The 27,534-nt window shown below is 62.6% G+C and overlaps 4 protein-coding genes and 2 non-coding genes across 13 annotated transcripts; 5 read left to right on the top strand and 1 right to left on the bottom strand.

Moving 5' to 3' along the window:
* Positions 1–2,442: 2,442 nt before the first annotated feature.
* Positions 2,443–4,542, bottom strand: YDJC (YdjC chitooligosaccharide deacetylase homolog). 2 transcript variants are annotated; one of them, XM_005218240.5, is made up of 5 exons: positions 4,088–4,542; positions 3,839–3,998; positions 3,547–3,646; positions 3,289–3,466; positions 2,443–3,092 (listed from the first exon to the last, which is right to left on the bottom strand). In XM_005218240.5, the coding sequence occupies exons 1-5, from the start codon at positions 4,459–4,461 to the stop codon at positions 2,723–2,725; spliced, it is 1,182 nt and encodes a 393-aa protein (XP_005218297.3). In that variant the 5' UTR covers positions 4,462–4,542; the 3' UTR covers positions 2,443–2,722. The 2 variants fall into 2 exon arrangements, with proteins under 2 accessions (XP_005218297.3, NP_001095691.1); NM_001102221.1 differs by having other exon boundaries at positions 2,443–3,466; positions 4,088–4,288.
* A 2,091-nt stretch (positions 4,543–6,633) lies between these two features.
* On the top strand, positions 6,634–11,169 carry CCDC116 (coiled-coil domain containing 116). Of its 2 annotated transcripts, NM_001434769.1 has the most exons (5): positions 6,634–6,734; positions 6,985–7,126; positions 7,792–8,349; positions 8,470–9,060; positions 10,210–11,169. In NM_001434769.1, exons 2-5 carry the CDS (start codon positions 7,055–7,057, stop codon positions 10,996–10,998), a joined length of 2,010 nt encoding a protein of 669 aa, NP_001421698.1. In that variant the 5' UTR covers positions 6,634–6,734; positions 6,985–7,054; the 3' UTR covers positions 10,999–11,169. The 2 variants fall into 2 exon arrangements, with proteins under 2 accessions (NP_001421698.1, NP_001033311.2); NM_001038222.3 differs by lacking the exon at positions 10,210–11,169 and having other exon boundaries at positions 8,470–9,633.
* Positions 11,170–13,871: 2,702 nt separating this feature from the next.
* On the top strand, positions 13,872–15,813 carry SDF2L1 (stromal cell derived factor 2 like 1). The gene is given in 3 exon segments (NM_001035323.1): positions 13,872–14,128; positions 14,422–14,618; positions 15,406–15,813. Coding segments are annotated over 3 exon segments (666 nt in total). The 5' UTR covers positions 13,872–13,941; the 3' UTR covers positions 15,688–15,813.
* A 3,399-nt stretch (positions 15,814–19,212) lies between these two features.
* On the top strand, positions 19,213–19,307 carry MIR301B (microRNA mir-301b). The gene has a single exon (NR_031023.1). It is a non-coding gene; the product is annotated as a microRNA mir-301b (primary transcript).
* A 229-nt stretch (positions 19,308–19,536) lies between these two features.
* MIR130B (microRNA mir-130b) lies at positions 19,537–19,618 on the top strand. The gene has a single exon (NR_036327.1). It is a non-coding gene; the product is annotated as a microRNA mir-130b (primary transcript).
* Positions 19,619–19,982: 364 nt separating this feature from the next.
* LOC101905136 (uncharacterized) lies at positions 19,983–26,481 on the top strand. 6 transcript variants are annotated; one of them, XM_024977870.2, is made up of 7 exons: positions 21,900–22,046; positions 22,252–22,444; positions 22,625–22,748; positions 23,980–24,185; positions 24,707–24,777; positions 24,989–25,084; positions 26,248–26,481. In XM_024977870.2, the coding sequence occupies exons 1-7, from the start codon at positions 21,940–21,942 to the stop codon at positions 26,456–26,458; spliced, it is 1,008 nt and encodes a 335-aa protein (XP_024833638.1). In that variant the 5' UTR covers positions 21,900–21,939; the 3' UTR covers positions 26,459–26,481. The 6 variants fall into 6 exon arrangements, with proteins under 6 accessions (XP_059732441.1, XP_059732442.1, XP_024833638.1 ...); XM_024977868.2 differs by having other exon boundaries at positions 21,903–22,046; positions 22,252–22,501; XM_024977871.2 differs by having other exon boundaries at positions 21,909–22,046; positions 23,980–24,149.
* Positions 26,482–27,534: the final 1,053 nt, after the last annotated feature.

Here is a 27,534-nt window from a genome sequence, read left to right as displayed (position 1 = left end):
TGCCATTCCTGGAAACCCGCCCACCGCTTCGTGCTTCCACCAGCGCAGCTCAGCCGCCTGTCTCCCCTGCCCCCGGGTCTGCTCGCCAGCCGCCGGGAGAGCGCCCGCGTGCTGCACGCGGCGGCCCCTCCCCTTGGGGGTTCACACTCTGCTTCGCCCCGCCCCTCCCAGAGTGGGCTGGCTTCACCGGCGGCGCGCGCTGAGCCCTCGGGCAGGTGTGGAGCAGCTCACCGGTTAGCCTTGCTCCTCCGACCCGACAGCCGGTCCCCCGAGCAGGGGAGAGCTGCCAGGCCCGCCTCTGAGCGAGCGCCCTGGCCCCCCCGCCCCTCCCCACGGCGGGCACGAGCCTCCCGAGCCGCTGCGATCTGCTCTGCTGCCCTGAATAAAAGTGCTCTGGGACACGGTCTGCTCGTGTGGGTTTGTCTCTTCCTTTCTGGGGGTAGGGCTGCATGGGTCTCCAGGAGAGAGGTGCAGACACTTTCTGGCCAGGCCCCGGACAGCAGAAGGGACATCCGGGGCGTCAGGGGAGGAGGGGACACTGACCTCTGGACGTGCGTCACCTCAGCCACACTTAACAGAGAAGCAGACTGCGGGCCTGAGTAGGGTGCCTCCTGGAAGGAGGCTGGGGAGCTGGTGAGGGTGTGCACAGGGAGGGGCCAGGCCAGTTCCCTGAATTCCTGCCCCGCAGCCCTGGGACTGCAGCCTTCGGGCTGGCTCAGCAGCAGGCCTGCTGGGGCCCTGACAGAGTTCTCCACTGGGGCCCCTGCCCTGGGGTCTGACACCAGCTGAGACCCCGACAGCTCAGCCTGCAGGTGGCAGGGGGAACTTCCGGGGCGTCGTTTCAGCAGGAGGTGAGGCGGCCGGCGCCTTCCCTTGATCATCAGTGGGGAGCCCCGACTCGGGGCCACCCCGGGCCCCGTCACCCTGCTTTCACAGAGGGGCCCGGCCAGGGGCCCCCACGACCAGTCACAGCCCCTCCCCGAAGCCTGAGACCCCCTCCGCTCCCTGCCCTCAGCGGCCCCCAGTCTCATCTTCCTCACTCTCAATACGCTTCACCTGTGTCTGCTCGGCCTGGCGTCTGGCCCCTCCTGCTCCCTGGGCTCTTCTGCCCAGGCCCCTGGACTTGGTGGGCTCCTGTCTGCACAGGGAGGCCCGCGTCCTGCTCCCGCTGTCCTCCCCAGCAGCACGTCTGTGCGGCACCCTGCTGGGCATCCCTGAGCCTCAGTTGCTCCCACCATCTGCAGCGGCTCCTCCCCGCCCACTCCCCCACCCCGCCAGGAGCGCAGCTGAGTGAAGCCCAGTCCTCACACAGCGCAGTGCCGGCAGGCTCTGTGTGGGAAACGCCGTCTTCCTGTGTGCCTGGCCGGCGGGTGCTGTGAGCCACGCCACGGAGCTTTGTCCTCCCACTCCCATGGCAGCCCGAGTCCCACGCCTGTCCCACTGTGTGTAGAGACCGTGGGCTCCTTGCAGGCTGTGTCCCAGCCGCCCCGTGCCTGGTGGACCGTGGGTAACGGCGAATCCCTCGTCTGAGCCGTCCTGAGCACAGCAGCTTGGACACGAGCAATACCCCCCGTGGCATCAGGGACCCACCCTCCGCCTCCTGGGGCCTCTGCTCCTCTCGCTCTGGCTCCCTGGTGACAGTAGCCTCTCCTGCAGACCCTCCAGCTCCCGTCACCCACACTCTGTCCTGGGCCAAGGGCTACACAGCCAGCTCCTCTCAGAGCAGCAGACCCCCTCCCCCTCCAGGGAGCAGACACAGACCCCCGTGGGTGGGGCAGGATGAGAGGGAGAAAAGGGCCCACAGCTGGAGAAGTCAAGTTTCAAGGAAGATGGGGAGGAGCTGGAACCAGAAAGGGGCTGAAGCCACCAGTCGGGATGAGCCCTGCCCTCACGTGGTCAGTGCAGCGGGCTCTTCTGGCCCTGGTGGCTGCCTGACCCAGGCTAAGGCCCAGCGCGTGTTGAGTCAGTGAGCAGGCAGCCTCACAGCTGCGCCCCCTTCTCTGGGTCTGCAAAATGGGGGCACCGGCGCTGTGACGTGACACTCCGTGAGACGAGGACCACGCGGGGCTCCGCCTGCTTCCGGCACCACCCTTGACCCAGGCCCTGGGAGCCCCACCCACAGGGCATCCACGCGACATGAGGGACCCCACATGCACAGACGACCATTCCTCCTGGGCAAACGTAAAACACTCCTGCAGGCTTGCAGGACCTTCTCAGGCCCGCCCCCTGGGGCGGCAAAGGACTGCTGACTTAGGCCTCCCCCAGAACTGTAGCCTGTGAGAGATTCTTCCAACCCCCACTACCTCTCCCCAAAGAAGAGGATGAAGAGAGCCGAGGCACGGGCAGAGCCAAGGTGGACCACATTGCTGACCGCTCCTGGGAGAGTGACCTCAGGGGCCCAGAGTGGCGTGCTCTTGTGTGTGGGAAGGTTCCTGGGCCTAGTTCACGGGAAACATGCTACTTTATTAACACAGCCACCTCTGCTCCGAGTGCCTACACAAGGATGATGCCAGTGGTGTGATGGCCCCCACGCCTGGTAGGGCCCAGGCCCAGAGGTCACGGCTGCCCCCCACAGCCAGAGTGCTTGCAGAAGCTTGGCCACACCCCGCGCCATGAGGACCTGGGCCCAGAGGTGACAGTGTCCCAGCCCAGAAACGCGGGCTCTGGGGCCGGGTTTCCTTCCCGCGTGCCAAGGACATGAACGCTCAGCTGTCTGCCAGGGTCACGGTGGGGAGGGCTCCACAAAGGGTTCCCGAGCGGCTCTGCTGGCAGCCCCCTCTCCGGGCCTCTTGCCGTCTAGGTCTTCCAGGGTGCAGAGCTGCACACCGTCCTGGGCAAGCTGAGCCCGCAGTGCGGGCGCCGTGAGGACACGCAGCTCATGCAGGCGATCCAAAGAGCAGGAGAAGGCGTCGGGGCCCTCCCCGCAGCCCCCAAGAGGAGGCACGCTTGGGTAGCCAGGGTGTGCCATCAGCTCGGCCGTCACTGCCTGGCCAGTGGGCACACCTTCCAGGGCCCGAGCCAGCGCCTCCAGCACTCGGTGCGCGGACATATTCCGACCGCAGGTGCTCAGGCCCACGAAGACGTCGGTCCACCTGTGGGTGCCAGGGCAGCAGCAGCAGGACCAAAGGGTCTTGGTGGCCAGGGCTAGGCCAGGGACCCCGGCAACTGGGGTGTGGGCAACGCGGGAGGAGGCCTGACCCCCGTCGAGATTAAGAAATGGGGAGGGGGGCACAGCCAGCCAGACGCACAGGGCTGGAGGGGGTTGCGCCAGGGGGCTGGGGGCCTTACCGAAGGCCATGGTGGACAAAGGGACCGATGGCGGCGCGGGCGTCTTGCTCCACGGCGCCGGCAAAGGCGCGCGCTGGGGCCTCCAGCCAGGCGCAGCCGTCCACCCCGCGCTCCAGCGGCAGCCTAGTGAAGCGCACTCCGCAGGCCTGCAGGGCCTCGGCGAACACCCGGCACACGCCTGCGGGCGGGCCGGGCGGAGTCAGGGCGAGGCACGTGCCGCACACTCCCACCCCGGCGTGGGAGCCCCGCCCCGCGCACCTGGGAGCACGTGCACGTGCTGGTGGCCGTCCACGTGAGTAGGGTCCCTGCCCAGTAACTCCCGGAAGCGGCTCAGCTGGGCCTCCAGCTCTTCTCGCACCTGGAGGGCGAAGGTGAGTTATCTAGCGCGCGTCCGGGAGCAGCTCCCCATGGGACCCCGTCCCCGCGCTCCGCTGCGATCGTCCCTGCGTCTGAACCAGGGAGGCATCCGGCGCTCCAGTCCAGCCCGTAATGGTCCAGGGCACCCTCGCGGCGCAGCCCTGAGCGTCTTCCTGCAGCCGCACCTGCGCACCTGGGGCAAGATCACTTCTCCAGCCGCCACCGCCCGCCGGAATCCCATCTTGCCGAGGAAGAAGCCCTCGGAGCCGATCAGCGAAGAGGCGCCATGGCGGGCCGGGCCCACGGGGCGGCCCTCGGACAGGTTGGCGTGGAGGCCCGTGGGGATCTGGTGCCTGCGGGCGGAGCGCGAGCAGGGAGCATCGGCGGCGCGGACGGCGGTCCCCGAGCCCGCCCCGGACCGTGCAGGAGGGCCGCCACTCACCTGCGGGCCAGTTCAGCCGCGCTCTCGGCGGCCGAACCGTTGACCAGCAGGGACACGCTGGTGACAGCCCCGGCCAGGAAGGCTTCCACAATGCCCTCGTCGCGCCGCGGGCAGTAGCCAAAGTCGTCTGCCGTGACCACCAGCCGCACGCGAAGCCGGGCCATGGGGCCTCCGTCCGCAGGACGCGCGAGGGTTCGAGCGCGCGAGCGGACGGTCCAGGCCCCGCCCCCGACGTCGCCCGAGGCCCCGCCCCGACGCACGCGCCCGCGCTCGGCCTTTGTTCTCGCCGCCTGCCGGTCCCGGGGGTCCCTGCAAGCCGGGTGCCCCGCCCCACCCCGAGCGCGGGACTTGCAGCGACTGCAAAAATGTCTCATATGTAAAACGGAAAAATCAAACCTGGGGGAAAAAAAAAAAACCAACCCTCTTACCCTCCCCCAAGGTCACCACTGTTCACTTTCTGGGTCATGTCTCCTGGTATTTTTTTTTCTCTAATAAATACACCCAAGCTTTCTGCTCTTCCACCCCAAAGTATTTTGGTTTGTTGTTTGAGGAGACAATGATCACATCAGTGGCATTCCATCGTCGTAGTTTCTTTTCTTTTCTTTTTTTTGATACTATGAACTTTTTCATGTCTTTATTAGCTAACTATTTCTTTTACAAATTGCTTATTTGTCTTTTGTTGATTTTTTGAAACGAGGCTTTTTCTTGACTTGTAAAAGCTCTGAACAAAGAGAAAGCCTGTACCAATGGTTTTATTTGAGAAGGCATCCGTCCCAGCTTCCATCTCTTGAGCCCTGTGTCAGGACACAACTTTACATTTTCGTGACCTCCTTTTTTTCCTCTGTGATCCAGAAAAACTTTCCTTACCAATGACTTTACAGTCACCATGGTTGACAGCCAGCGTTTTCATTTGGCGAGACTGGGAAGTGCAGTACCTGAGTCCAGCCCGTGAGGTGGGTGACGTCATTCCTGCGTTACAGATGAGGGCACTGCGGCTCAGAGAGGGCTAGTGTGTTGGCCTGTGTGACTCTGCGGGCATCAGTGGAGCTGGGACTGCCCTCCGGAGCGCTGGCCTGCCTCTGGTCGGCTCTGGTCCTCTGCGCCGTGCTTGCCCTCGGGGCGGAAAGGGCAGAGCTGAGCTGGAGAATAACAGTTAACACCCACCTCTGTGGGGGCGCAGTAAGAACTGGAGGCCTTAAAGAGTCGTCCTTCACCAGGCCCTCGGCATAAGGATGATCGTATTCAATTTTGTTCAGTCGCTCAGTTGTGTCCGATACTTTGTGACCCCATGGACTGCAGCTCACCAGGCTTCCCTGTCCTTTACCATCTCCCAGAGTTTGCTCAAATTCATATCCATTGAGTCGGTGATGCTTGTCTAACCAGCTCATCCTCTGCCACCCCTTTCTTTCACCCTCAACTATCAGGCTCTTTTTCAGTGAGTCAGCTTTTCCTATCAGGTGGCCAAAGAGTTTCAGCTTCAGCATCAGTCCTTCCAGCGAATATTCAAGGTTGATTTCCTTTTAGGATGAACTGTTTTGATCTCCTTGCAGTCCAAGGGACTCTCAGGAGTCTTCTCTGTCACCACAATTTGAAAGCATCAATTCTTCGGTGTTCAGCCTTCTTTATGGTCCATTTCTCACATCTGTACATGACTACTGGAAAACCATAGCTTTGACTAGACGGACCTTTGTCAACAAAGTGTTCAATAGTGATGACTAGATTGTGGGACTTCAATCATCCTTCTCCACTGGGAAGCTGGTCCTGGAAAGTCTAGAGGCCCTGAGGTACTCGATTGGAAGGATGAAATTCACATTTATTGAGCACCTACTGATATTAGAAAGATCATAGAATAGGGGTGAGAACCACAATTCCTAACTCCAGGGAGCATGAACTGATAGTCCATTAACCACATGGTGTGGCAAAGTGTGGGATGGGGTTTGTGGTCATTTGGTTGGGGGGACGAGCCTTCTGGGAAGGCTTCTCCTAGGAGGTGACACCTGGATGGATTGCATTAGGAAGAGCCTTGGGGCAGACAGGTAGGAGAGAGAGAGGAGGGCAAGATTTACAGGTTTTATAAGAGTGCCAGTGTTGTAGGAAGATTAACTTCATCTCCAAACCCGTGTGAAAAGTCACTCAGCTCCACTTACGGAGACGGAGCAGGCGACTAGAGGGGTTGAGTTGCCCCCGCGGGAAACCCCGGAGCTGGGAGTTGATGCTGATCTGTGATTTAAGAGGCGGGATTCCTTCCAGTCCGCCAGGGACAGAAGCTGGGATGTCCACACTGGGCGAGTGGAGGACAGTCTGCGAGCAGGAGCCCAGGACAACTCAGGGACCAGAGAGAAGCCGAGGAAGGTGCTTGTGTCACCTGGGGGGCAGGCGGTGGCTTCGTCTCTCAGGCTCCCCCTCCAAGCCGGGTCTCCAGCGCCGACTAGAAATGTGGGCGGGCCAAAGCCGGAGCCTGAGGGAGGGGCCCCGCGGGCCCCGCCCCAACCATTGTGCCGCGGGAGCCGGCGAGCGAGCGGCGTGGCGCAGGCCAATCAGGACGCGGGATGCAAATGAAAAGGCCCCCGGGCGGCCCCGAGCTGCTCGGACGCCCTGCGGAGGGCTCGGACCGCAGCGGAGCGCGAGCCCAGGGGTCACCGGCTTGGTGAGTGGGTTGCCGGGGGCCCGGGTCGGACGCCGGGGCCAGGAGGACGGAGGGCGGGCGCAACCGGGCTAAGAGATGACTCTGGACACGGACGTGGCTGAGACGCGCAGGGGCTCCGAGCAGAGGACCTGCCGGACCTGTGAAGGACGCGGGGTGCAGAAAGCCGGGGACCAGCGGTCCACGGACTGACGGGGACACCGACCCATGGAGGGCGGGGGGCACACTCATGCCATATCCCCGCCCGGCGCAGACAGGAATCCGCGGTTTCACCGCGCAACCGAAGAGAGAGGAGGAGGCCAGCGGGCCCGGCCATCGGCACCATGGCCAGCTGCCGCCACCATTCGGGCTACCTGGCGGACGATGAGGCCGGCCACCCTACCTACGTGGCCCGGGTAAGTGGGGAACCCACCGTGTTCCCCAGTAGCCCACAGCCCCCCCGCTCCCCCCGCCCCCGTTTCTCATCCCCCACGGATGTCCTCTCTGGGCCGCATAGTGACCTGTTGTCTTCAGCACTCCGCCGCCGCCCTGCTGGGTCCTGGTCACCTCTGTCAGTCTCTTTCCCTGTGCCCACCCCCCCCCCGACCCCCAGGGGCCTGGGAGGACCCCAGAGTGAGAACAGAGTCTCCTGAGGGCCTCTGGCTGGAGATGCAGCAGCCGCTATGGGGCGCACAGGGCTCAGGACCGCAGGTGGTCTGAGGAGACCGGCAGTGGGGCAGTGCCGAGAGGTTTTGTGGTTGCCCAGTCATGCCCTGGGTGAGGGCACAAGCGGGCTTTCAGACTGCCCAGCCACATCTTGTGTATGTGAAGCGTACACGTCAGGGAAGCTTCAGGGCCACCCTGAACGGACCCCCATTCTGCAAGAGAGGGACCTCAAGAGAGGGCATCGTGCCTGAAGCTGGCAGAGCCAGGGTCCAGAGCCTGAGCTGCCTGGCTCCAAAACCCCGTTCATTTTACTGCCCAGTCCCCACCCAGCTCCTGGTGCCCTAGGAGGACCCCCGGGAACACCTTCCCCCGCCATGGGGCATCCTTGCCCACCCTGACATGCCTGTCTGCTCAGGTGCAGCCACCTAAGAAGTCACTGTTCTCGGAAATGGGCCACGCCTCCAAGCCGGGCCACAGGCCACACCCGCCTTCCTCGCATGACCCCTCTGGCAGTTCAGGCCGCTGCAGAAACCGTCAGGGCCCTCGACCCTTTAGGAGCTTCCTGGATTTCCTTGTCGAGGGTCAGGTGCTGGAAAGCCTGCAGACGGTGGTGGAGGAGGCAACGGAGCGCATGGCCACCGTGAAGACCGAGGCGGGAGTGCCGCTGGTGGAGGTGCAGGACCCCGTTGAGGTGCCGAGGGGCGGGCGCCGGGCGCGGGCCCGGCCCAGCCTCAGCACCCTCCGCCGGCACCGCGCCCGGCCCGGCCTCTGCGTGGGGCGCCCCAACAATTACCCCTCCCGCTCTAGCTCCATGTCCGACTCCCGCAGCAGCTGCACAGCCGCCGACTGGCCGGGCTGCCACAGCCGGGACAGCGACCTGGGCTCCCAGGGCCTGGGCCGACTGCCACCCGTGACGGACCAACTCCTGCTGGAGAAGAGCCTCAAACGGCTGCTGCAGCTGGAGAACCGAGGGGTGAGGTCAGGGGCTGCGGACCCGGTGGGGGGGTGCGGGGCTGACCCCAGCCGGGAGCCCAGCACCAGGCCTTGCTTGGCCGCCCGCGGACATCTCTGAGGGTTCCCCTTCTCTCTGCAGAGAGGCCTGGGGCAGGCCTCCTCCCACGGGGACTCGCTGCTGTGGGACTCGCTGGACAGCCAGAGCAGCACCCAGTGGACCGTAGAGCAGCCCCTGTCGTGGTTCTCAGGCCCGCTGGGCTCGAGCTGGGACACGCACGAATCGTCAGAGCTTGGGCCCACGGAGCGCGAGCTGGGCTTCCTCAGGCGGCAGCTGAACAAGGAGATGAGATCCCTGCTGAGCCAGCCGGCGTCGTTTGAGCTGCCTGGCTACTCTACGCTCCGCGAGCCCCATCGGACGCTGGACTTCCTGGCCGAGCACCACCTCTTCCCCGCCCTGCAGAACGTGGTCAACCGGGCCGTAGAGAAGCTCAGCGGCGCCCGCCGCCGCGACGGCGGCCCGCTCTTCCCGTCGGAATGGGAGACCGCCCGGGAGTCCGACTCCAAGGTGGCCACGCCCACGGACGGGGAGGAGCTCTACGAGTCACCGCCCACCACGGCCTCCAGCCCCCGGACCGAGCAAAGGAAGAGCCAGCACAAGGGTCGCGCCAAGGCCAAGGAAGGTGGCTCTCCCGTGCCAAGCCCTCAAGTGGCCACCAGGTTCCGGCTTGAGGTGACAGACACTGAAGAGCCCAAGGTTTCTCCATCCCTCCCCAAGCAGGAGGGGCTGGACCGGGACCCCAGAGTACAGAAACCGTCCATTCCCGCCTCGGAGCCCCTGAGCTCGCGGGCCCAGCCCTGGCAGAGCCCGCACCTCGCCGCGCCCGCGCCCTGGGAGGTGGCGGAGGCGCCCTTCAGGCTGACCCGTGGCGCCCCCCGGGCCTTGGTTCCGCTGGCCTCTCCCCACCCCTCGTCTTCGAACCCCTTCTCGGCGCTGTCACCCCACCCCTCTGCGCTCAGGGGCCCCTCTCCATCTCGGGTCCTGCCGGAGCGGGAGGTGACCTCCTCCAGATTGGGGCCTGGGGTCTTGGGGCCAGGGCTGCAGTGGAAGGGGTCCTATCGCCACCGCTCCTAGCCACCACTACTGTTACTGAAAAAGGACCCAGGTTTCTTGCCAGGCCCTTGTGGGCACCACCTGAGCCGGGGGTGGGGTGGGGGTCTGTGAGCTAACGAGTGAGCCCAGAGTCTGGTCCTAGCCACTGCCACGTGTTGTCAAAGATGAATAAAGGCTATTTTTTATTCTGGGTATTTTTTTTTTTTTAAGGTTTGTACGTGAGTCTCGGAGGCCCTCCCAGAAGGGGAAGGTCCTGTCCCTTGCGGACAGCAGCCTGAGCCCAGAGTAGGGCCCTGTGTCTGAGGCCTACCCGCTGTGGTCCTGCCGTCCAGGGTGGGACTCTCCAAGCGAGTCTGCAGGCTGAGAGGGCGGTCCTCGGGCAGAGTGTGGAGAGAGGACGTGGGTGGCCTCACCCTGGCGGCTCCTCTGCGTGGCCCCCAGCCTGCTTTCACCCCATCGGGGTTCAGGCACGCTTCCCTCCTCTGAACCCCGGCCTGGGTGAGGGTCGTGCAGACCCCCTTTTGACTACATGGGGACTGAGGTCACTGGCCTGGCCCTGGGCCTGACTGACCAGGGTGGGTCGGCACATGGGACCCCAGCCCAGCTCTCCAATGGGCCAGTGGAGCCGACCTGGTGAGGCCACACCCAGTGTGGAGCGGGCGATGTGCCGTGTGGGTGCTGCGGAGGATGCTCTGGGTGGGAGGGAAGCCAGAGGGCAGGCAGGGATGGATGACCTGTCTCCCTCACCCTCCCCCGACTCCTGCGCAGAGCCCCGGCTGCAAGTTCAGCAAGAAGAAGCCGCTGCCCTCCATCCTGTCCAGGTCCAGCAGCGTGTCCCAGCTCTCCAACCCCTGGCATGAGGAGCTCATCGACTACCTGAAGGATCAGGCCGTGTCCCTGCTCGTCCACAAGTACAGCTTTGAGAAGAGCCTCGCTGACCAGCTGGGCTTCATCTCCTTCCCGGTCACCGAGGTGCTCATGGACCTCTACCTGGGCTTCAAGAAGGTGAAGGGCTCACACGTCCGCCTGTCCTCCACGGTCGACTGGCACTGCCTGCTGCGCCAGCTGGAGGAGGCCGAGTCCAGCCAGCGCTCGTCCCGGCTGGCGTTCCGGGCCCCCGACCGACCGACCTCCCAGCACAGCACCCCCCGGCGAGGCATGGGGACCCCCGCCACACCCTCCGAGGTCTCCACCAGGGGCCACAGGATCCGGGATAAGCCCACGGGGCCCTCCCGCCTCGACACGAGGCCCAAGGGCTCCCGGCCACACCCCCCACAGGAGCACTCCAGGCCCCCAGAGGCCAAGCGGTTCCTGTCCCCCACCAAGGCCGGCGTGGCCTCCCATCCGTCCGAACAGACAGTGGACATGGAGGACCGGCAGAGCATGGAGGAGGAGGATGAAGAGGAGGAGGAGGAGGAAGATGAACAGGAGGAGGACGAGGAGGAAGACTTCTTTGGAGATGAAGACCAGCCCCAGAGCTCCCAGGAGCCTCCAGGGGAGGCCACAATCAGCTCCCCCATGGCAGGCTCCGGGGCAGGCCCCAGTGACCCCTTGTGAGGCCCCATGCGGCCTCACCACACACTCCATGGCCCACTCCTCCTGCCACCGCTGACCACTGCTGTTGCACCTGCCCTGCCCGAGCAGAGGTCAGAATGGCTGGTACCCACAAGGAGCTTCGCTGAGCCTCTCGTGGGAGCCAACAGGAAAAATAAAGCTTGTGTTGATGCAGCACGGTTTTCCTGTCAGAGATCTCAGATGTCCTTCCACACATCCACCTCTGCCCCCCACCCAGACCCTCCGGTGGGCTGAGCCCCGCCTCCTGGGCAGCTGCCAGTGCCCTGAGCCCTGTGACCTCCTTGGCTCTGCTCCTGGCTCTTCTCTGCCCCAGTCTGAATCTTCCTGGCTCTTCAAACCTCTTGAGAAAGAACAAAAGTGAAAGTCGCTCAGTCCTGTCCGACTCTTTGCGGCCCCATGAACTAAACAGTCCATGGGATGCTCCAGGCCAGAATACTGGAGTGGCCAGCTGTTCTCCTCTCCAGGCAACCTTCCCAACCCAGGGATTGAACCCAGGTCTCCCACGTTGCAGGCAGATTCTTTACCAGCTGAGCCACCAGGGAAGCCTCTTAGGACTCATTGTCTCCACCCACACACTGCCCCTGGGATTATTGCTTCCCCTTCCAGAGAGGGGCGGCTCTGCCAGGACACACACGCCCTCTGCTGGTCAGTCAGGCTGTGGACTGGCTGCCCCTTCCGTAGGGGCCCTGGGCAGAACAGGACAGCTCTCTCTCTCGAAGGGTCTGTGGACTCGGCTGGTACCCTGGTTGGAGGGTCTCACGTCCAAGGCCCTCCCAGAGCTTCTGGCCATCCTGTATCCCCAGCTCAGCACCCTCCTCCCCTCTGCCTTCCTAGGGCTAACCTGGCATCCTCACCCTGACCCTGCCCCTGCAGCTCCAGGGCCTCAGGGAGAGGCACGTTGGCTTCCCTGACTCTATCCCTGGGGTCTCTGCTGCTCTTGGATCAGCAGACAGCTCTTTATTCCAAGCAGCAGTTCTGGAGTCGATGTGCTTTTTTGGGGGGGCCGTGGGATTTTAGCTCCCTGACCAGGGATCAAAGCCACACCCCCTGCAGAAGCAGCAGGAGTCATAACCACTGCACTGCCAGGGATGGCCTGCGCTGGTCTTTGGACACTGTCTTCACCTTGCGGGGAGATTACCTGCTGTGTCCTCACCGTCGTCTGGTCCCAACACAGTGGGAAGCCGTTGGCAGCTTTCAGCAGGCACCTCGTGTGACCTGATTTATGCTTTTTAAGAAAAACCACTTTCTTGGGTGGAGAATATCTTGGGAGGGGCCTCAGTAGCAGGGAAATCTCAGCGGTGTGGTAGATATCTGGAGGGGGACATGGGGTACGTTGGTTTAGGGTGCTGACAGGGACTCAGGAGACATGCCTTCCAAGCTGTTCGGAGTCAGAGCCATCAAGATGCGTTGGGGTAGATGGGAGGGGTGTGGTGAAGAGAGGAATCAAAGATGAGTCCCCAGTTTGGGGCTTGAAGAGCTTGTGAATTTGTGAACAGGGGTGGCATTACTCAAAATCAGAAGACTAGGGTCGAAGCAGTGGGAAAGAGGCTGCAAGTTCTGGTCTGGTCATACTACATTTGAGATGTTTGTTGGTGTGTCTGGATTGCACTCTAGCCCCTCTGCCTGGGTTGGAGGCCCCTCCAAGCCAGGGTCTACTAAATCCAGGGCAGACAGCATTTTAGACACTGAGTTGTTGAAAAGATCAAGGCACCTTGTCCTACATGGAATTCCAAATAAAGACAATGTTAAGCCTGAAAACTGGGACTTCCCTGGTGGCCCAGTGGTTACGACTCCACACTTCCACCGCAGGGGGCGTGGGTTTGATCCCTGGTCAGGCAACTAACAGCCCACACGCTGATCAGCACCGAGTCAGGGGGAATATGAAAACCGAAAACTAATCCATTGCTGTAATTTAAATGAATCTATCCTGGATTTTCTGAATTCTAAATTCTGGATGTCTGGATGATTTAATCAAACACAGACTTTTTTTTTTTCTCCCTGCTTTGCTGGTGCCCCAAGTGCTGAGCAGTCAGCCGTTTTCTGGGCTGGGCTGAACTGAAGGGCCTAGAAGTCAAGGTAAGAATATTCCACGAATGAATAAATAAACAGCCGTGTAAGTTTCCCGCCTTACAGGACTGAGCAGACAGCTCTCTGAGAAGGCAGTGAGTCCCCAGCCTGGGACACACAGTCACCCAGGCTTGGTTCGCAGTCATTTGGTCTCCCAGGGCTCCGGGTTCCCAAGGCAGCTCAGGGTTTTCTGATGACTGCTAGCCTCTGTATCACAGCTCCCTGCTGCCCTCTGCTGCCCAGTGGCCTAGTGACCATGAGATTCTGCCCAGGAAGGGCCTAGGGAATTCAGAACCTCCAGGGTCCAGGGACACTAAATGTGACCCAATGTCAGGGGGCAGTGGTCGAGCGACTGGAGGATTAGGTCCAGGAACTGAAGGAGCATGTGTCCACTCGTGACCACATAATCTAGTAGTCGAGCAACCTCAAGCCCCTGCAGCTGTGGACCCGGGGTCCGAGGGGGACACCATCACTGAGGGCCAGGGGATCTGGGATCAAGGTGATCGGGTGAACTGGGTTACTGAGCCCGGCGGGCGCTAGAGCGGCGCCCTAGCCGGCAGCCGCCTGGCATCCAGCACTCCCGCGGCTGGGAGCCGCCTGGGCCTCCCCTGGATCCTCATTGGTCAGCCCTCGGAGGCGTGGACCAGTCAAAACGTTCCTCGTGTCGCCAGGGCCCTCCCAGCCGCCGCTCGCCGAAGCTGGGGGCGGGTCTCTCCGGCGCGAACCCAATGGCAGCAGAGGCGGAGCGCCGTGCAGGCCGGCGATTGGCTGCTGCGGCGGGCCCTGTCAGAGTCCGGATTGGCCGGCGGCGGAGACGGAAGCGACCGCGGGCCGAGTCGCCGGACCCCGGCCGGGGCGATGTGGAGCGCGGGCAGCGGTCGAGCTGCGGGCCCGGCGCTGCTGGGTATACTGCTGGCCCTCTCGCTGTCGGGGGGCCGTGCCGCCAAGAGCGACGCGGGGCTCGTGACCTGCGGGTCGGTGCTGAAGCTGTTCAACACGCAGCACCGGGTGCGGCTGCACTCGCACGACATCAAATACGGATCCGGTGCGCGGGCCGGGGCCGGGGCCGCCCGACGGCGGGCTGGGCGCTGGGTCCCCGCGGGCCAGCGGGCTGGGGGTCCTCAGGGCAGGAGGCCGGAAGTTTCGAGGGCGCGGTCGGTACGCCGTTCGGAGCGGCGGACCTGGGAGTGCGACCAGAGGCGGGCGGGGGGTGGGGGGAGCGCCTTGGGGAGCCGTTGGGTCCCAGGGTCGAGGTCGTCGGGAAAGCGGAGGTTGTCCGGGGCGAGGGTCGGCGTTGCCAAGTTGACGGCCACCCCGGGGATGGGGTGTCGTCCCCAGGCAGCGGCCAGCAGTCGGTGACCGGTGTGGAGGCGTCCGACGACGCCAACAGCTACTGGCGGATCCGCGGCGGCACGGAGGGCGAGTGTCCGCGCGGGTCCCCGGTGCGCTGCGGGCAAGCGGTGAGGCTGACGCACGTGCTCACCGGCAAGAACCTGCACACGCACCACTTCCCGTCGCCGCTGACCAACAACCAGGTGAGCGCCCCTGGCTTGTGAGCGCGGGGCCTGGGCACCTGCTCAGAGCCCCAGCTTTTCTCTGTGAAATGGGAGCGTCAAGTTACAAGCGTTTGCCCGGCGCCCACTCTGGGGACAGAGAGATGACCCCCACCGGCGCCTACCCCCTGGAGCCCTCAGCTCCGCAGGGACACAGCTGGAAGAGCCGTCTGGCTGGAGAGCTCCACTCCTGGGCGGGAGCTGGACCCAGGAGGGGGATCCACACAGCTGTTGCGGTAGAGAATGGGAAACTCCGCGGCGAGGAGGCACTCAGGCCGGCCCTGGAAGGATGAGGAGGAATCCAGGGAGGAGATGGGCGTCTTCCCAGGCCTGGGCAAGAGCCTGTGTGCGAGTTCATCAGAGCTGGGAGGGCGGTGGGGCTGGAACAGAGGGTGGTTGGGGGCTTATCCAAAGAAAAGGATGAGATAATAGAGCCTTGGCTGTCAGGCTGAGAGGCAGACATGATGCTGAGTGCAGGTCAGAGCGTTTAGGACAGAAGGAACTGGACGAGGAGGGAGGCGGGGAGGTCTTGACTCCTTGGGGGCCAGTGGTCGCCACCCAGGCAGGTGAGATGGGGTGTGCACGTGTTTGAAGAACCCGTGTTGGGGGGACTCGGGGCTGGGGGGGGGGTGGTCCCAGTTGGCAGCTGTGGAAGCTGAGTCTCAGGGAGACGTACGGGGAAGTGAGTGCCACTGCCAGGCAGGTGCCCACAGGGGACTCAGGGCTCCCTTCGTCGCGACCGCTGTCCTCACCCCGTTTGCCCCCACAGGAGGTGAGCGCCTTTGGGGAGGACGGCGAGGGGGACGACCTGGACCTGTGGACCGTGCGCTGCTCAGGGCAGCACTGGGAGCGGGAGGCCGCCGTGCGCTTCCAGCACGTGGGCACCTCCGTGTTCCTGTCGGTCACTGGCGAGCAGTACGGGAGCCCAATCCGGGGGCAGCATGAGGTGCATGGCATGGCCAGTGCCAGCGCCCACAATAAGTGGAAGGCCATGGAAGGCATCTTCATCAAGCCCAGCCCAGAGGCCCCTGGGGGCCACGATGAGCTCTGAGTGCTGTGGACCAGGGGGTGGAGGGCAGCGGGGGGTGTTGTCTGCAGACGACTCTCGGGGGAGACTTTGGCTTTGTAGGGGTTCTCAAGTGCCTTTATGATTAAAGAATGTTGGTCTGTGGTCGCACTTAACCGTGAGCCTGGGGCTGACCCGAAGCTGCCAGCTGGTCCCACTCAGCATCTCTTCCTCAGTGTGAAAGCTCTGTCTCCAGCACAGCTGGTAGCTGAACCCGTCCAGACCTCTCTGATGCTCTTCTGTGCACTCTCAACACTTCCCAGGGCCATCACAGCCCCCTCCCCCCACCCTCAGATGGCCTGATATGCTCCAGCCCTCGAGCTCCATGAACCTTCCTGATAAGGGCTGGGGTCTCAGCAGATTGCAGGAGCCCTGCTCCCTACCAGTTGGGATGGGCACAAGCTGGCCAGTCCCTCATCCCTTGAAGGGCGTCCCTTCCTCCTGACACCCTTCCCCTGGCAGTTGCGACAGTCTGGACCCTTGCCTTTGACCAAGCACTGGGCCGGGACTCTGCCCATCTGGTGGAGATTCACATCGCAAGATTCGTCTCCGTGCAGATTGGCACCCCACATGCTCAGCTAGCCCCAAACCCTGGAAGCCCTAACAGAACTTCAAAAGATATTGCAAGGGAAGAGAACCACAGAGGACTGCTGCTTGCAGACATCTGAGAAGGCTTCCTGGAAGAAGAGTCACACTTTGAGCTGTCAAAGGGTTGAAACTTGAAGGAACAATAAATCGGCTGGCCCTTGACAGAGGACGGTAATAGCAGTTTTGCTGGTGCGTGGGTGCCCTCTAGAGGTGATGGCAGAGATTACAAGCTGAAGGACTTGAGCTGCTGGGGTTAGAGGGTGCCACTTTCCGGCAGGAGAGGAAGAGCCCAAGGAGAGGCCAGGGGTGGCAACCAGTGGGAAGGGCCTTAGAGGAGAGTGAGCACCTGACTTCTGAGAAGTCAGTTGGCCTTAGGGCATGAGAGAAAAGCTCTAGCCAGTTGTGAAACCTGAGCGGAGGGAGGGTCATGATTACCCCCTTTACTCCCCTGTCCCTTCCCCCAGGAGGTCCTGCTCTGCTCCGACCTTTTGAGCATCCTTTACTACCCTCCACTTCTCTCCCACTGCTCACCTGACCTGAGACAGGCGTGCAGGCAGTTTGTTGGGAATTGATCCCAGGAAACACTGGGGAAGGAGTGGGGCTGAGAGGAACCCGCAAGGCAGCCGGTAGAACATGCAAGTGGGGGGCACTTATCCAACCAGGGTACCTTCTCTCACTGGCTGAGGGCTGCGGGGCGCTGGGGGTGTCCCTCTGCAGCCCTTCCCACTTGCCCTGGATTCTGCAGCCAGAACGAAGCCCTCAGGCACTGGCGGTGAGCATCCTTTCCATAGAGGTGAGTGCTAACGGGGTGTGGGCGCCTGCAGTGTGGACCACACTGAAAGTCCCAGGGGCGGTCCTCTGGTCTATCCCTGGCCCCACTGGGCTGTGAGAGCCCACTTCTGCCTCTGTTACCGCCCTGCCACAACACACACACAAGTGAGGAGTGTTAGTTAATAGCGGACTCCAACAGTGCACGGGAAGAATCCCCGGGAAATCGAGGCTGAAGCTGTGAGAGCAGGTGAGGTGGCCGCAGGCGGAATGCAGGACAAGACCAAAAATTAAAAGCGCAGCAGCAGCCGATCTCTCGTTTATTGAAAACTAAGTGCCAGGCACTGGGTCAGCGATTTACACAGCGTCTCATCTGCTCCCAGCAACGAATCTATGAAGCACAGCACGTTCAATTATCGTCTTAATTTTTCAGAGGAGGTTTACTGAGGTTGCTAAAGATGCAAACCCAGCTCTGTCTGCCTTCCGAAACATTTGCTCTCAGGCTCTGGACTGAGCGAATAAAAGAGGAGGGGGCCCAGATGCGCAGTAGCCTAAATACTACCCTCTCCAACACACACACGCTGCAGCTCTGTGAGGGCCGGCGGCGCTATGTCCATCCTCCCGGGTCATCAGTCCCCCGGGAAGCACTGAATGACTGCTTATCCAAGATCACGCAGGGACCCGAGTGGCGCCCCCTTCCCTGTGCCTTCCACGGATCCGCAAGGCTCCGGGGGAGGGGGCGGTGGTGGAGGTGGGCTCCAAGACCTTGTCCCGCACATAGCCCAGGCCCGCCCGGTGGTTTCAGACAGATCTCATTCGGTTCAAGTCCGGCGATGCGGTGGGGTTGAGCGGGGAGGGGGTTACCCCAGCCACGAAGCCCACCGCAGCCGAGCACGCCACCGGGGAGGCACCAGGAGCAATCCCAGTATGCCAGACGGGGCGGCCTGCAGCCGCGCCGGCGTTGGGTTGAGCGCGCGCGCGCGCGCGGGTCGGGACATTTTCCTCCGGTCACAGCCCCCTCCGCAGCGGGTCTGGCCGCGCGCCCGGCGCCCCCCACCGGGCTTCCAAGCGCCTCGCCCAGGCGGAGATGAAAACTCGCGGAGACTGGAGCTGCGAAAAGGCGGGCAAAGTTCCCTTTGATAAGTTATGAATGGGGAGGCAGTGTTCGCAGAACTCATTGTTAAAACCGCGGAGCCGAAGCCTCGGCCCGCGCGCGACCAATCAGGGCCCGCAGGCTATTTTGAAATCGCTCCGGCCCCAGCCAACGAGCGCGCGCGGGGAGGAGCCTTCGCCGGCGCCGGCCAATGGGCGCGGCGCTATGCTAAGGAGCCGGGGGCCGGGCCGCCGCCTGTCAGCGGGTTAAAGATGGAGCCGGCGGCCGGAGGGCGCCACGAGGTGCGGGGTGGTCCTGGGGGGCGGCTCGGGCGGACGGCCGCCCGGACCTCTCGCCGCCACCTCCCGAGACCTGCCGCGGCCCGGGGGGAGGAAGGGGCGTCCTCCGCGTGAGTAGCCGGGTCCGAGGTGGGGGCGCGGGACAGGGCGGCCCTCTCCCGCCGGAGGGGTTGATGTGGAGGGGCGCAGCCCAACACCCCGGGCGGCCCCCTCCGAGCAGGGAACCACAGAGTGCCGGGGAGCCCCCTCGTCCCTCTTTTCTCTGGGCCGCCGGGCAGGGAGTCTCCCGGGACAGAATGAGGGGCCCAAGTTGGGGGCCAGGAGCCAGGGGCCTGGGACGGGGGCCTGAGTTGGCGGGGGCGCGCCGGCCCGGAGTTGAGGGGGGGGTCACCCTTCTTTTCTCCGAGGCTCGGGCCGGGCAAGGGCTCAGGGTCGTCAGGCTGTATCCACCCACCCCCGCCTCAGGCGCCAGTGGGTTTCTGACCGCACTGGAGCGCGGGCCCCTCTCCTTTGTGTGTGCGCCCTACCCACGGTCCGCTCCGCTCAGGTGCTGGAGCCGGCCCTCTGTCTGGGGTCGCATACCCACGGCTCTCCGGAGGGTACCGGGAAAGGTCTGGCTCCCCTGGGGGTCCTGAGAACTCCAGGGACGGCAGCCCCCCGGTGAGATCCCCTCCGCGCCCTGCTGTCTAGGAATGGGCCCCTAGCCCCACCCACTTGTGCTTGCTTCCCGCCCTGCGTGTATGGGGGGACGGTGGGAGTCCCTCCTGCTGGCCGCAGGTGCTCTGACGAGGTTGCACTACTGTGCTTTGAGGAGCAGTGCAATGATATTGTCAAAGCATCCGGGACCAGCCTTGGAGACCCCTTCCCCCACACTGCCACTTCCCTTCCCCAGGCCGGGCCCCCGGACCTGCACGCCCTCCCCTCCCCCCTGCCCAGCGAGCTCCCTTCTCCATGGAAACTTGAGATCCTGGCCAGGCCTGGGCCTCTGGGGTCAGAGGGCACCCTTCCCCCAGGCAGAGGCCCCGCCCCAGTGGGCCTGCATTCCGGGTCTCAGATCCAGGCCGACCACCGGGAGAGGCGCTGGCAGGCCTGCCTGACACTCTTTCCCTGTTGCACTACTGTGCGCCCCTGGCAAGCAGTGCAATGATGAAAGGGCATCGGTCAGGCCCCACCCACCACCCGCAGCGCCTGGGCAGGGAGTCTGGCCACCTCACTCCACTAACCAGCAAGGAGGTGCAGGCGGGGAGCTGGGCTGGCGGGCTGTCCATCGGAGGATCAGAACGGCAGAGCTGGGAGGTTCTCTCCCAACCTCTCCAGCTAGGTTGTGGCTGGACAGGGGGTGGGGCAGACTCGGAAAACCTATGGTTTGAAGAGGATCTTTGCAACCAACTCACAGGTAAGACTGGGGGCTCAAGGTTTGGTCAGGACCCTGTGGACAAAGAGGCCCACTGCTTTGCCTGGAGGGTTTGCCCGGGCCAGGCTCAGACCCAGCTTCACCTGCCTTGACTTCCTGGGGGTGCCCTGAGCCTGGCCCTCCTGGCACGCCTGGGGAGAATGTTCTCCTGGGTCCTCCGCAGGAGCAGTGCTAGCTGGGGTGGATGGTGGGCTCAGAAAATGGAGCCGTGTGTCCTCCACCCACGCCCACTTGTTCTCTTACAGGGATGTGTACTGCCCTGAGCCTGCAGGAGGGACGGTGAAGTGCCCAGCATCCCACCTGCACAGCTGCAATCGGGGGGACTGGAGCCGACCTGCCAAGGAGATTGGCCCCAGGCATGCCTGCAGGGCCCCCTCAGCATCAGGACCAGACACAAAGGATTTTCAAGTGCCCAGTGGCAGCCATTCAAGCCTGTCTCCTTGAGAGGGGGCCCATTCGTGTCTGAAGGGGCATTTGGGAGTACCCTTCATCAATGGCTGTGCCCAGAGGGACAAGGGTAGATGCCCTGGCACCCAGGGTAGGATGAGGGGCAATGACACATGCTTGTCTACCTCCTAGGCCTGACCCCTTGCTCCTATGCAGACTCTGTACCCCATGGCCAAACATGCCATGCAGCTGTTTCCTGCCTTTGCTGGGAACTCAAGGCTCTGCTCAAATGTCCCCTCCTAAGGAAAGCCTCGGAGAAGGCAATGGCACCCCACTCCAGTACTCTTGCCTGGAAAATCCCATGGACGGAGGAGCCTGGTGGGCTGCAGTCCGTGGGGTCGCTAAGAGTTGGACACGACTGAGCGACTTCATTTTCACTTTTCACTTTCATGCACTGGAGAAGGAAATGGCAACCCTCTCCAGTGTTCTTGCCTGGAGAATCCCAGGGACGGGGGAGCCTGGTGGGCTGCCGTCCATGGGGTCGCACGGAGTCGGACACGACTGAGGCGACTCAGCAGCAGCAGCAGCAAGGAGAGCCTTCCCCGGGCTCCAGGGCGCCCAGTGTTCCTCCTCACGGCCGGTTAGATCACATTTTCCACCTGTGGCTGAAGCCCTCTTTAGATTAGGAGCCCCTGAAAGCAGCAAACATTTCCTTTTGGCGGTGCTTGACACGGCATACTTTAAAAAATCCAAAGAAACATACAAAGCATGAAGTATTATAAGCATAAACATGAAGGGGATGTTAACAAGGGCCTCCCTGACTCTTAGAGGATGCTTGTCCTGGTTTTAAAAAAGCACATACTGCGTGTTTTAGAGTCAGGTCCGAAAGTCACAGGTGGTGGCCAGGCAACAGAATGGAGATTTGGAGGCAGCAGTATCTGAGTCTGCCTGCAGCCCTAGGCAAGATACACAGGCCAGACCTCTCCTTCCTTGCAGGAGGCAGGCGTCAAAGTGGGAGGAAGTGAAGGCCACCTCCTGTGTTGGGGATAGCTGGGGCTGGAGGTTTGGTGGTAGGAGGTGAAAAAAAGTCTCAAGATACAGGGGCTGACAGGAGGAGGTGTGGGGAGGGGCCAGGAACATGTGCTCCAGGGAGCACCACCGCCCCCCCTTAAGATACTGGAATGGATGGTGGTTGGTCCCTGGCCAGCAGGAGAGGGAAAGTGAGAAGCAGGTTTTGGAGAGGGTGGAGGGGGAAAGAAGCTGCCAGTTTCTGCTCTGCTGAGTGTGAGACACCCAGGAAACATCCCGCCCCGGGGACCCGTACATGTGGGTCTGGAACCCAGGGAACTTGGGGTTCAGTCAGTTCTGGGTTGGGACTAAGAAGCAGGTAAGATGTCCAAGAAGGAATGGTGAAGACCCTCACGTGGAGAGGACAGAGGCTGGAGAGTAAGTCCAAAGAAAAGGTGGAGCTCCGGGGCTATAGGATTTGTGGGCAGAGAGACGTCTCCGGGGCATTGATGTCCCTCAGGTCCTACAGATTCTGAGGAGGGGAGCGGCCGGGATGCGGGGGGCCTGGAGGCAGCCTGGGGTCCAAGGGTCTCAAAGAGATTGCGAGAGTTGGCCGCCCAGGAACGGGGTGGGCCTGGTCTGGGTGCAGCGGTGCGCGCCCCGTCGAAGCCCGAGGGCGCATGCGCGGAGCAGCGGGCATTGTCACGTGCTGCCGTCTGGCCCGCGGTCTCCGGGGAGTGGCCGGAGTGGTCTGGGCAGCGGCGCGTGCGGTGGCTGGGGGACAGCGGTGCGTCCTGGACCGAGTCCCAACGGGCACGCGAGTTCCGGCCCTCGGGGCAGGGGGTGGGGGCTGGGCGCGCCCGGACCCCGGGGGTCCCGCCTGGATGGTGGCGGAGCTGCGACCCTCGGGGGGCTTCCCTGTCTCCCGGGGCGGGTGGGGTGGGCGCGCCCAGACCCAGGGGACTCCGCCCCGACCGCCGCTCGGTTCCCAGGCAGCCAAGCCGCCGAAAGCCCTCGAGGATGGAGGTCCTGGACGAGTTCGACAGCGAGTTCCCCCAGACTGTGACCTTCTGCCAGCTTATCTCCGAGGAGGACTTCGAGAGGCAGGCGGCGACCTACACGGAGCGCGCGCTGCGCCGCCTCTTCCGCAGTCTCGACCGCAACCCGGCGCTGGCCGAGCGCGTGGTGCGCAAGGGCAAGCAGGCCGAGTGCGAGCGGCGCGGGCTCCTCTCCTTCCTCTGGGTGCGGCCGGCCGGGCGGGGTCGGGGGGCCCGGGGTGGGGGGTGGGCGGGGGCGGGGGCTTCCCGGAGGCGGCGGCTCAGGCGTCTGGCTTCCTCCGCCCTGCCTTGCCCGTGGCCCTCGCAGGCCAAGGCGTCGTGTGCGGTCCAGGGGGAGCTGAACTGCTGTAACAGCATGAGCGCCCTGGAGATGCACCAGCGCTTGGAACAGCTGAAGAGACGCATCCACCGCGTGCACCTCTACTCCCAGGGTGAGCCCACTGCGCGCTGCGCTGGCCCGCCTGGCTCAGACCTCCCCGCGGCCACACTGCCTTTCCAGCCTGCTCTGTCAGTCAGGACCCCAGAGGCCCGCACTCCGTTTGGGTGGGAGGCAGATTTGTGTTCACATGGGGCAGGTGAGGGTGGGGCTGGAAGGCGGCCGTGTTCACTGCCACACCGGGAAGGCAACCGAGGAAGAGGCCACTCTGGTGGCATCCCCTGTGAGGTGGCGTGACCTCGTTTTCCCCGATGCCCTGGACTGAAGAACTGTGTTGTCCTCTGGGAACCCACTCGGTTGTGTCCTTTGTCGGGGTCCCCTGGCATGTTTGCTTGTCACCCTCTGCCTGCGTGTCTCGGACGGTTGCTCTGAAGCTGTGATGAGGTTTGGATTCGGTCCTTGGGTGTGTCCGGGTCCAGGGTTGTACGATGGCGATGGCGGTGGACGCCTGGGCGGGGGTGGGGGTAGTCCCATGGCACCCTTTCATCGACAGCGCGTGTAGCTCTCAACACAGCCTCCGGAGGCATCGGCCTGGCGTTGTTTATTCCTGTTTCATAGAAGAGGAAATGGAGGCCCAGGGAGGTTGCCCAGCATGTGTGGGCCACCCGGGAGTGTGATGCTGAAGGGGGACTCAGGCCAGGGTGGCTCCGGGTGCAGGCCCTCAGCCTCCCATCAGTGCCCCCAGCAGTGCTCATTCTCTCCAGAGGGGCTTGTTGACCCCTACTGTGTTGATGGGCTCCAGATTTGAACAGTAGAAAGACCCAGATTCATGAGGACAGGGGAGAGGCGGGGGAGGCCCCGGGTGTCTTCCTGAGCTCCCTTCTGCAGGACTCCCTCCCCGTGGCTCTCTGCACACCCCCAGCATGGCCCGAGGCTGGGTGGCATTGGTGGAGTCACTGTCAGACTGGCAGACTCGGACGTGGGTGACTCCAGGGTGGGTGGCAGGCTAACCTTGGTGGTGACACTCCATCGCTTCCCGTGGAATTCTGTCCTGGCACACAGCCTGGCGGGGCTCTGGCCTGTGCCTTGGGTGGTTCGGACTTCCCTGTGGGGCGGCCGAGGGGCCGGGGAGATGGCGCGTGTGGGTGCCCATCAACGGTGGCCTTAGGCGTGGCTGCCCGGTGCCCTGTGTGGGCCTGGCTCCCCTGCCCGTGGGCGTGCCTTTGTCTGCCCTCCCACACCTGTCCAGGCCTGGGGCAGATGCTCATGGATACCTCCTGTCCCAGATGCCAAGAGGAGGAGGAGGAAGCGGAAACCGAAGAAACCAGAACGCGTCCTCTCGCAGGACCGCTCGACCTCCCCATGCCTGCTCCCAGCCCTGCTGCCGCCTGGACCACCGCTGCTGCCGACGGCCTCCACGGCGGCCCCGCCACCCGCTGTCTACACTATGCCCAAGGTCTTTGGCCCCTTCCCTCCGCTGCCCAGCACATCGGTCAGTGGCCCGTGGAAGGGCATCCTCTGCGCCCTGCTCAGAAGCACTCCAGCGATTCCCTGGCCCCACGGTAGAGGCTCCCAGAATGTTCTCTGCAGGCAGCAGCAGATGCAGCGGATGATGAGGGCCACTCTGCTGGCAGTGTTGGGTGGGGGACACGTGGGACCCCATCCGCCTGACCTCAGGGCCCTCAGCCGGCCCCCAGGGCTCCCAGGGGATGCCCGCCGCCCACCTCTCCTCACGGGGACCATCGTCCAGGCTGCCCTCGGAGCGCCTCTGCAGCGCCCTTCCTCCCTGGCTGCCCCTCCTGGCTCCCGCTTACCCGTCACCTGCCCCCAGGTAGCGCCGGGGCCTCCTCCGCAAGCTCCCAGGCCCCGTGCCCCTAACACCAAGCCCTGGCTGGCCCCCAGCAGCGATTTTCCGATTGGAAGAAAGGCACAGCATCCCCCTAGTTCTCGGAGAAGGTGCTTTTCTTCCTGAGCAGAACCCCACGCTTGTCCCGTTTCCTTTGTTTCCTGCAGCTGGAGGAAGTGGAAGTTTCGAGGTCTGAAGTGAAATTAAACTGGACTGGCCTGTCATCAAACCCAAAGAGGTGGGAGGATTTATTCGGGGCCCCAGGCAGACTACAGACGCTAAGGCTAAGGGCTTAGGGGAGCATGCTCCTCTCTGGCCCATCCGGAATCCTGGCCTCCCTCTGATGTTCCTCCTGCATCCTGAGTGCTCCCTTCCCCTCCTCATCGGCTTGTGCCCGACCTGTGACCCCCACACCGAGGCTGAGCCCCCTGCCTCACCCTGTCTTGCAGCCACACGGTCGACCTGACCCCCCTGGTCCTCAGTCCTGGGGGCTTCCACTTCTCGTACCTGACCAGGAACAATGCGCACAAGCTCCAGGTCCCCTGGTGAGTGTGCCCTGGAGGGATGTGCGGGGTATGGTCCCTCCCGCTTCCGGGAGGTTCCCCCATGTCGTCCGGGACCCTGGTGCTGGAGAGTGGCTGCCCCTTCCTACTGCTTGTGATGGGGGGAAGCAGAACCAAACTGCCCCGGGGCCAACGTAAAGGCGGCGATTCCGTCAGCTGGGGCAGCTCTGGGGTCTTCTGTACGTGGTTCTGCAAGTCAGGTGTTTACTGACTGTGTGGTTTTCTTTAAATTACCTTTTTTTGCCAAGTATTTCCCATGTCATTGAGTGTTGAGATTGCAGCTTCATTGCATTAGGGGACTTTTTTGTTTTCAAACAGCTTTTTTGAGGTGTTATTCACATGGCATGTAATTCACCCATTGAAAATAACACCAGTGCTGGGAATTTCCTGGTGGTCCAGTGTCTGGTGGTACTGCAGGGCCCAGGGTCAATGCCGGGTTCAGGGAACTAAGACCCCACAGGCTGCACAGTGTGGCCAAAAAAACCAAACCCAAGACCCCCAAAAGCCAGTGATAAATGCAGAACACCCCCGTTGTGTGCACAGAGCGTCGTTTACTCAGCCGCTCTCGCGTGTTGACGGAGCCCTTGGTGGAGACCGTTCTCGGCGTCCTGCCGCGTGCCCGCTCTGAGCGGGCTGTGCCGCCTCTTGGTGCCATCACCAAAGATGGGTTGTTTTTGGTTTTTAAAAGTTCACAAAAGCAGAACGTATCCTATGGGGAAAAGTTCACAATACAGAAATGAATACATAAAATACAAGAGTCCCAGTACATCGGTTGCTTTTGCAAATCAAGGCAGGCTCACACTGCAGCTTCTTTCATCCACTACCGTACCACTGGGCGTCTTGACTCTGGGCTGTGAAAACCAGCTTCCTTCCTCGAGTAGCTGCTGCATAGCCCACTGCCGGGCTGTGCCGTGGTTCCTCTGGGTGTTCCCTGACGGATATTTGGATCATCTCCGGGTTTACACAATCACAAACATTGCTGCAATGGACAGCTTTGAGCAAACATCCCACGTGAGGGGTTCCAGCAGCAGGAATGCAGCGAGACCATCACACAGCCTGGGTTTCGTGGTGTGTTCCTCTGACGGCCCTGTGTGCTCTGTGCGCCTCATGAATCCAAATCCACGTCTTCTGTGTCTCCTGCACAGGACCTCAGTCTGCAGGAGCCCTGCCGCCCCCGAGGAGACGCCGTCCTCGTCTGTGAGGGCTTCCATCTTCACCCCGCCTGTCCTGCTCAAGTTCCAGCCTGTGCCCAGACCCACAGGTGACTCAGAGAATGACCCTGGCAACGCAGAGTCCGTGCCCCACCAGAGGGAGCAGTCACCTCTTCTGTACAGACCACGGCCGGAGGATGAATAAACTCCCCTGCTGGTGTCTTCTTACTGCCGTGCCCTCACTGCGCCTGACCCAGGATCTCAGCCCTGGGCACTCACACAGAGCAGTGGGTGACGGGAGCTGCCTGTGCTGTAGTGACTCTGTGACCCCTTTGGGCCTCACTTGATCCCACTGAGTTACAAGACTACCAGTTTTTGCTATGCCTGGCCCCCAAACACAAGCCTTAGAAACAGTGGTCTATTCCCCCCATGGGATGACAATGAGCCAGTGAGTTGGTTTCCAACTTGGCGCCTCCCTAAAGAGTTTCAAAGACATGTGACTCTGATCACCTTGCATGCTGACCTTAAAATCAACCTGCATGTGAGATGTGAGTCCTCACAAAGTGTGGGATGATGCTGGCCGGTAGAGTAGATGCTGCTTGGCCCCCCAGGTGGCACCAGTGGTAAAGAACCTGCCTGTCCATGCAGGACATGTGAGGGACACCGGTTCCGTCCCTGGATTGGGAAGATCCCTAGATGAGGGCATGGCAGCCCACTCCGGTATTCTTGTCTGGAGAACCCCCAGACAGAGGAGCCTGGCGGGCTACAGTCCATAGGGTTGAAAAAGAGGCACAGCTGAAGCGGCAGCACGCGGCACGCACCTTGCTTGTGACTGGAGATAGCAGACAAGCAGTTGGGGTCCTGGCTCTTAGGGACGTTATGTCTCACCCTGCAGAGAGAGAATGTGTGTTTGTGTGCATGCGTGGTAAGTCAGCACACAGATAGGTTAGTATAGGTTTACAAGTGGCGACAAGCCCTTGTGGGAGTTGAGATGGAGCTGTATGGGCTGACTGGCTGGATAGTGGTACTCTGAGGAGAGTGGACCCTAGAGCGGGAGGAGGAGAATTCTGCTTTAGCAGACATGTTGAATTCGAGTTCACTGGGTGCCAAAGTAGAGGGCAGGAGTCAGGAGTGCTGGCCATTTAGTGTTGGCAGTCAAGGGATACAGGCGTTTAAAGCCACGAGCCCGGGCAAGATCACCCAGTGCTTGAGTGTAGAGGGAGGTCTGAGGCTTGGCCGGGGGCACCCCAACTTGGTGGTCCAGCCAAGGGAAGAGGCCGA

This window comes from Bos taurus, chromosome 17 (genome assembly GCF_002263795.3).
Source record: "Bos taurus isolate L1 Dominette 01449 registration number 42190680 breed Hereford chromosome 17, ARS-UCD2.0, whole genome shotgun sequence".
NCBI classification, from domain to species: domain Eukaryota; kingdom Metazoa; phylum Chordata; class Mammalia; order Artiodactyla; family Bovidae; genus Bos; species Bos taurus.
Note: the sequence above shows the minus strand (reverse complement) of the source record. Positions and strands in the feature narration are given on the sequence as shown.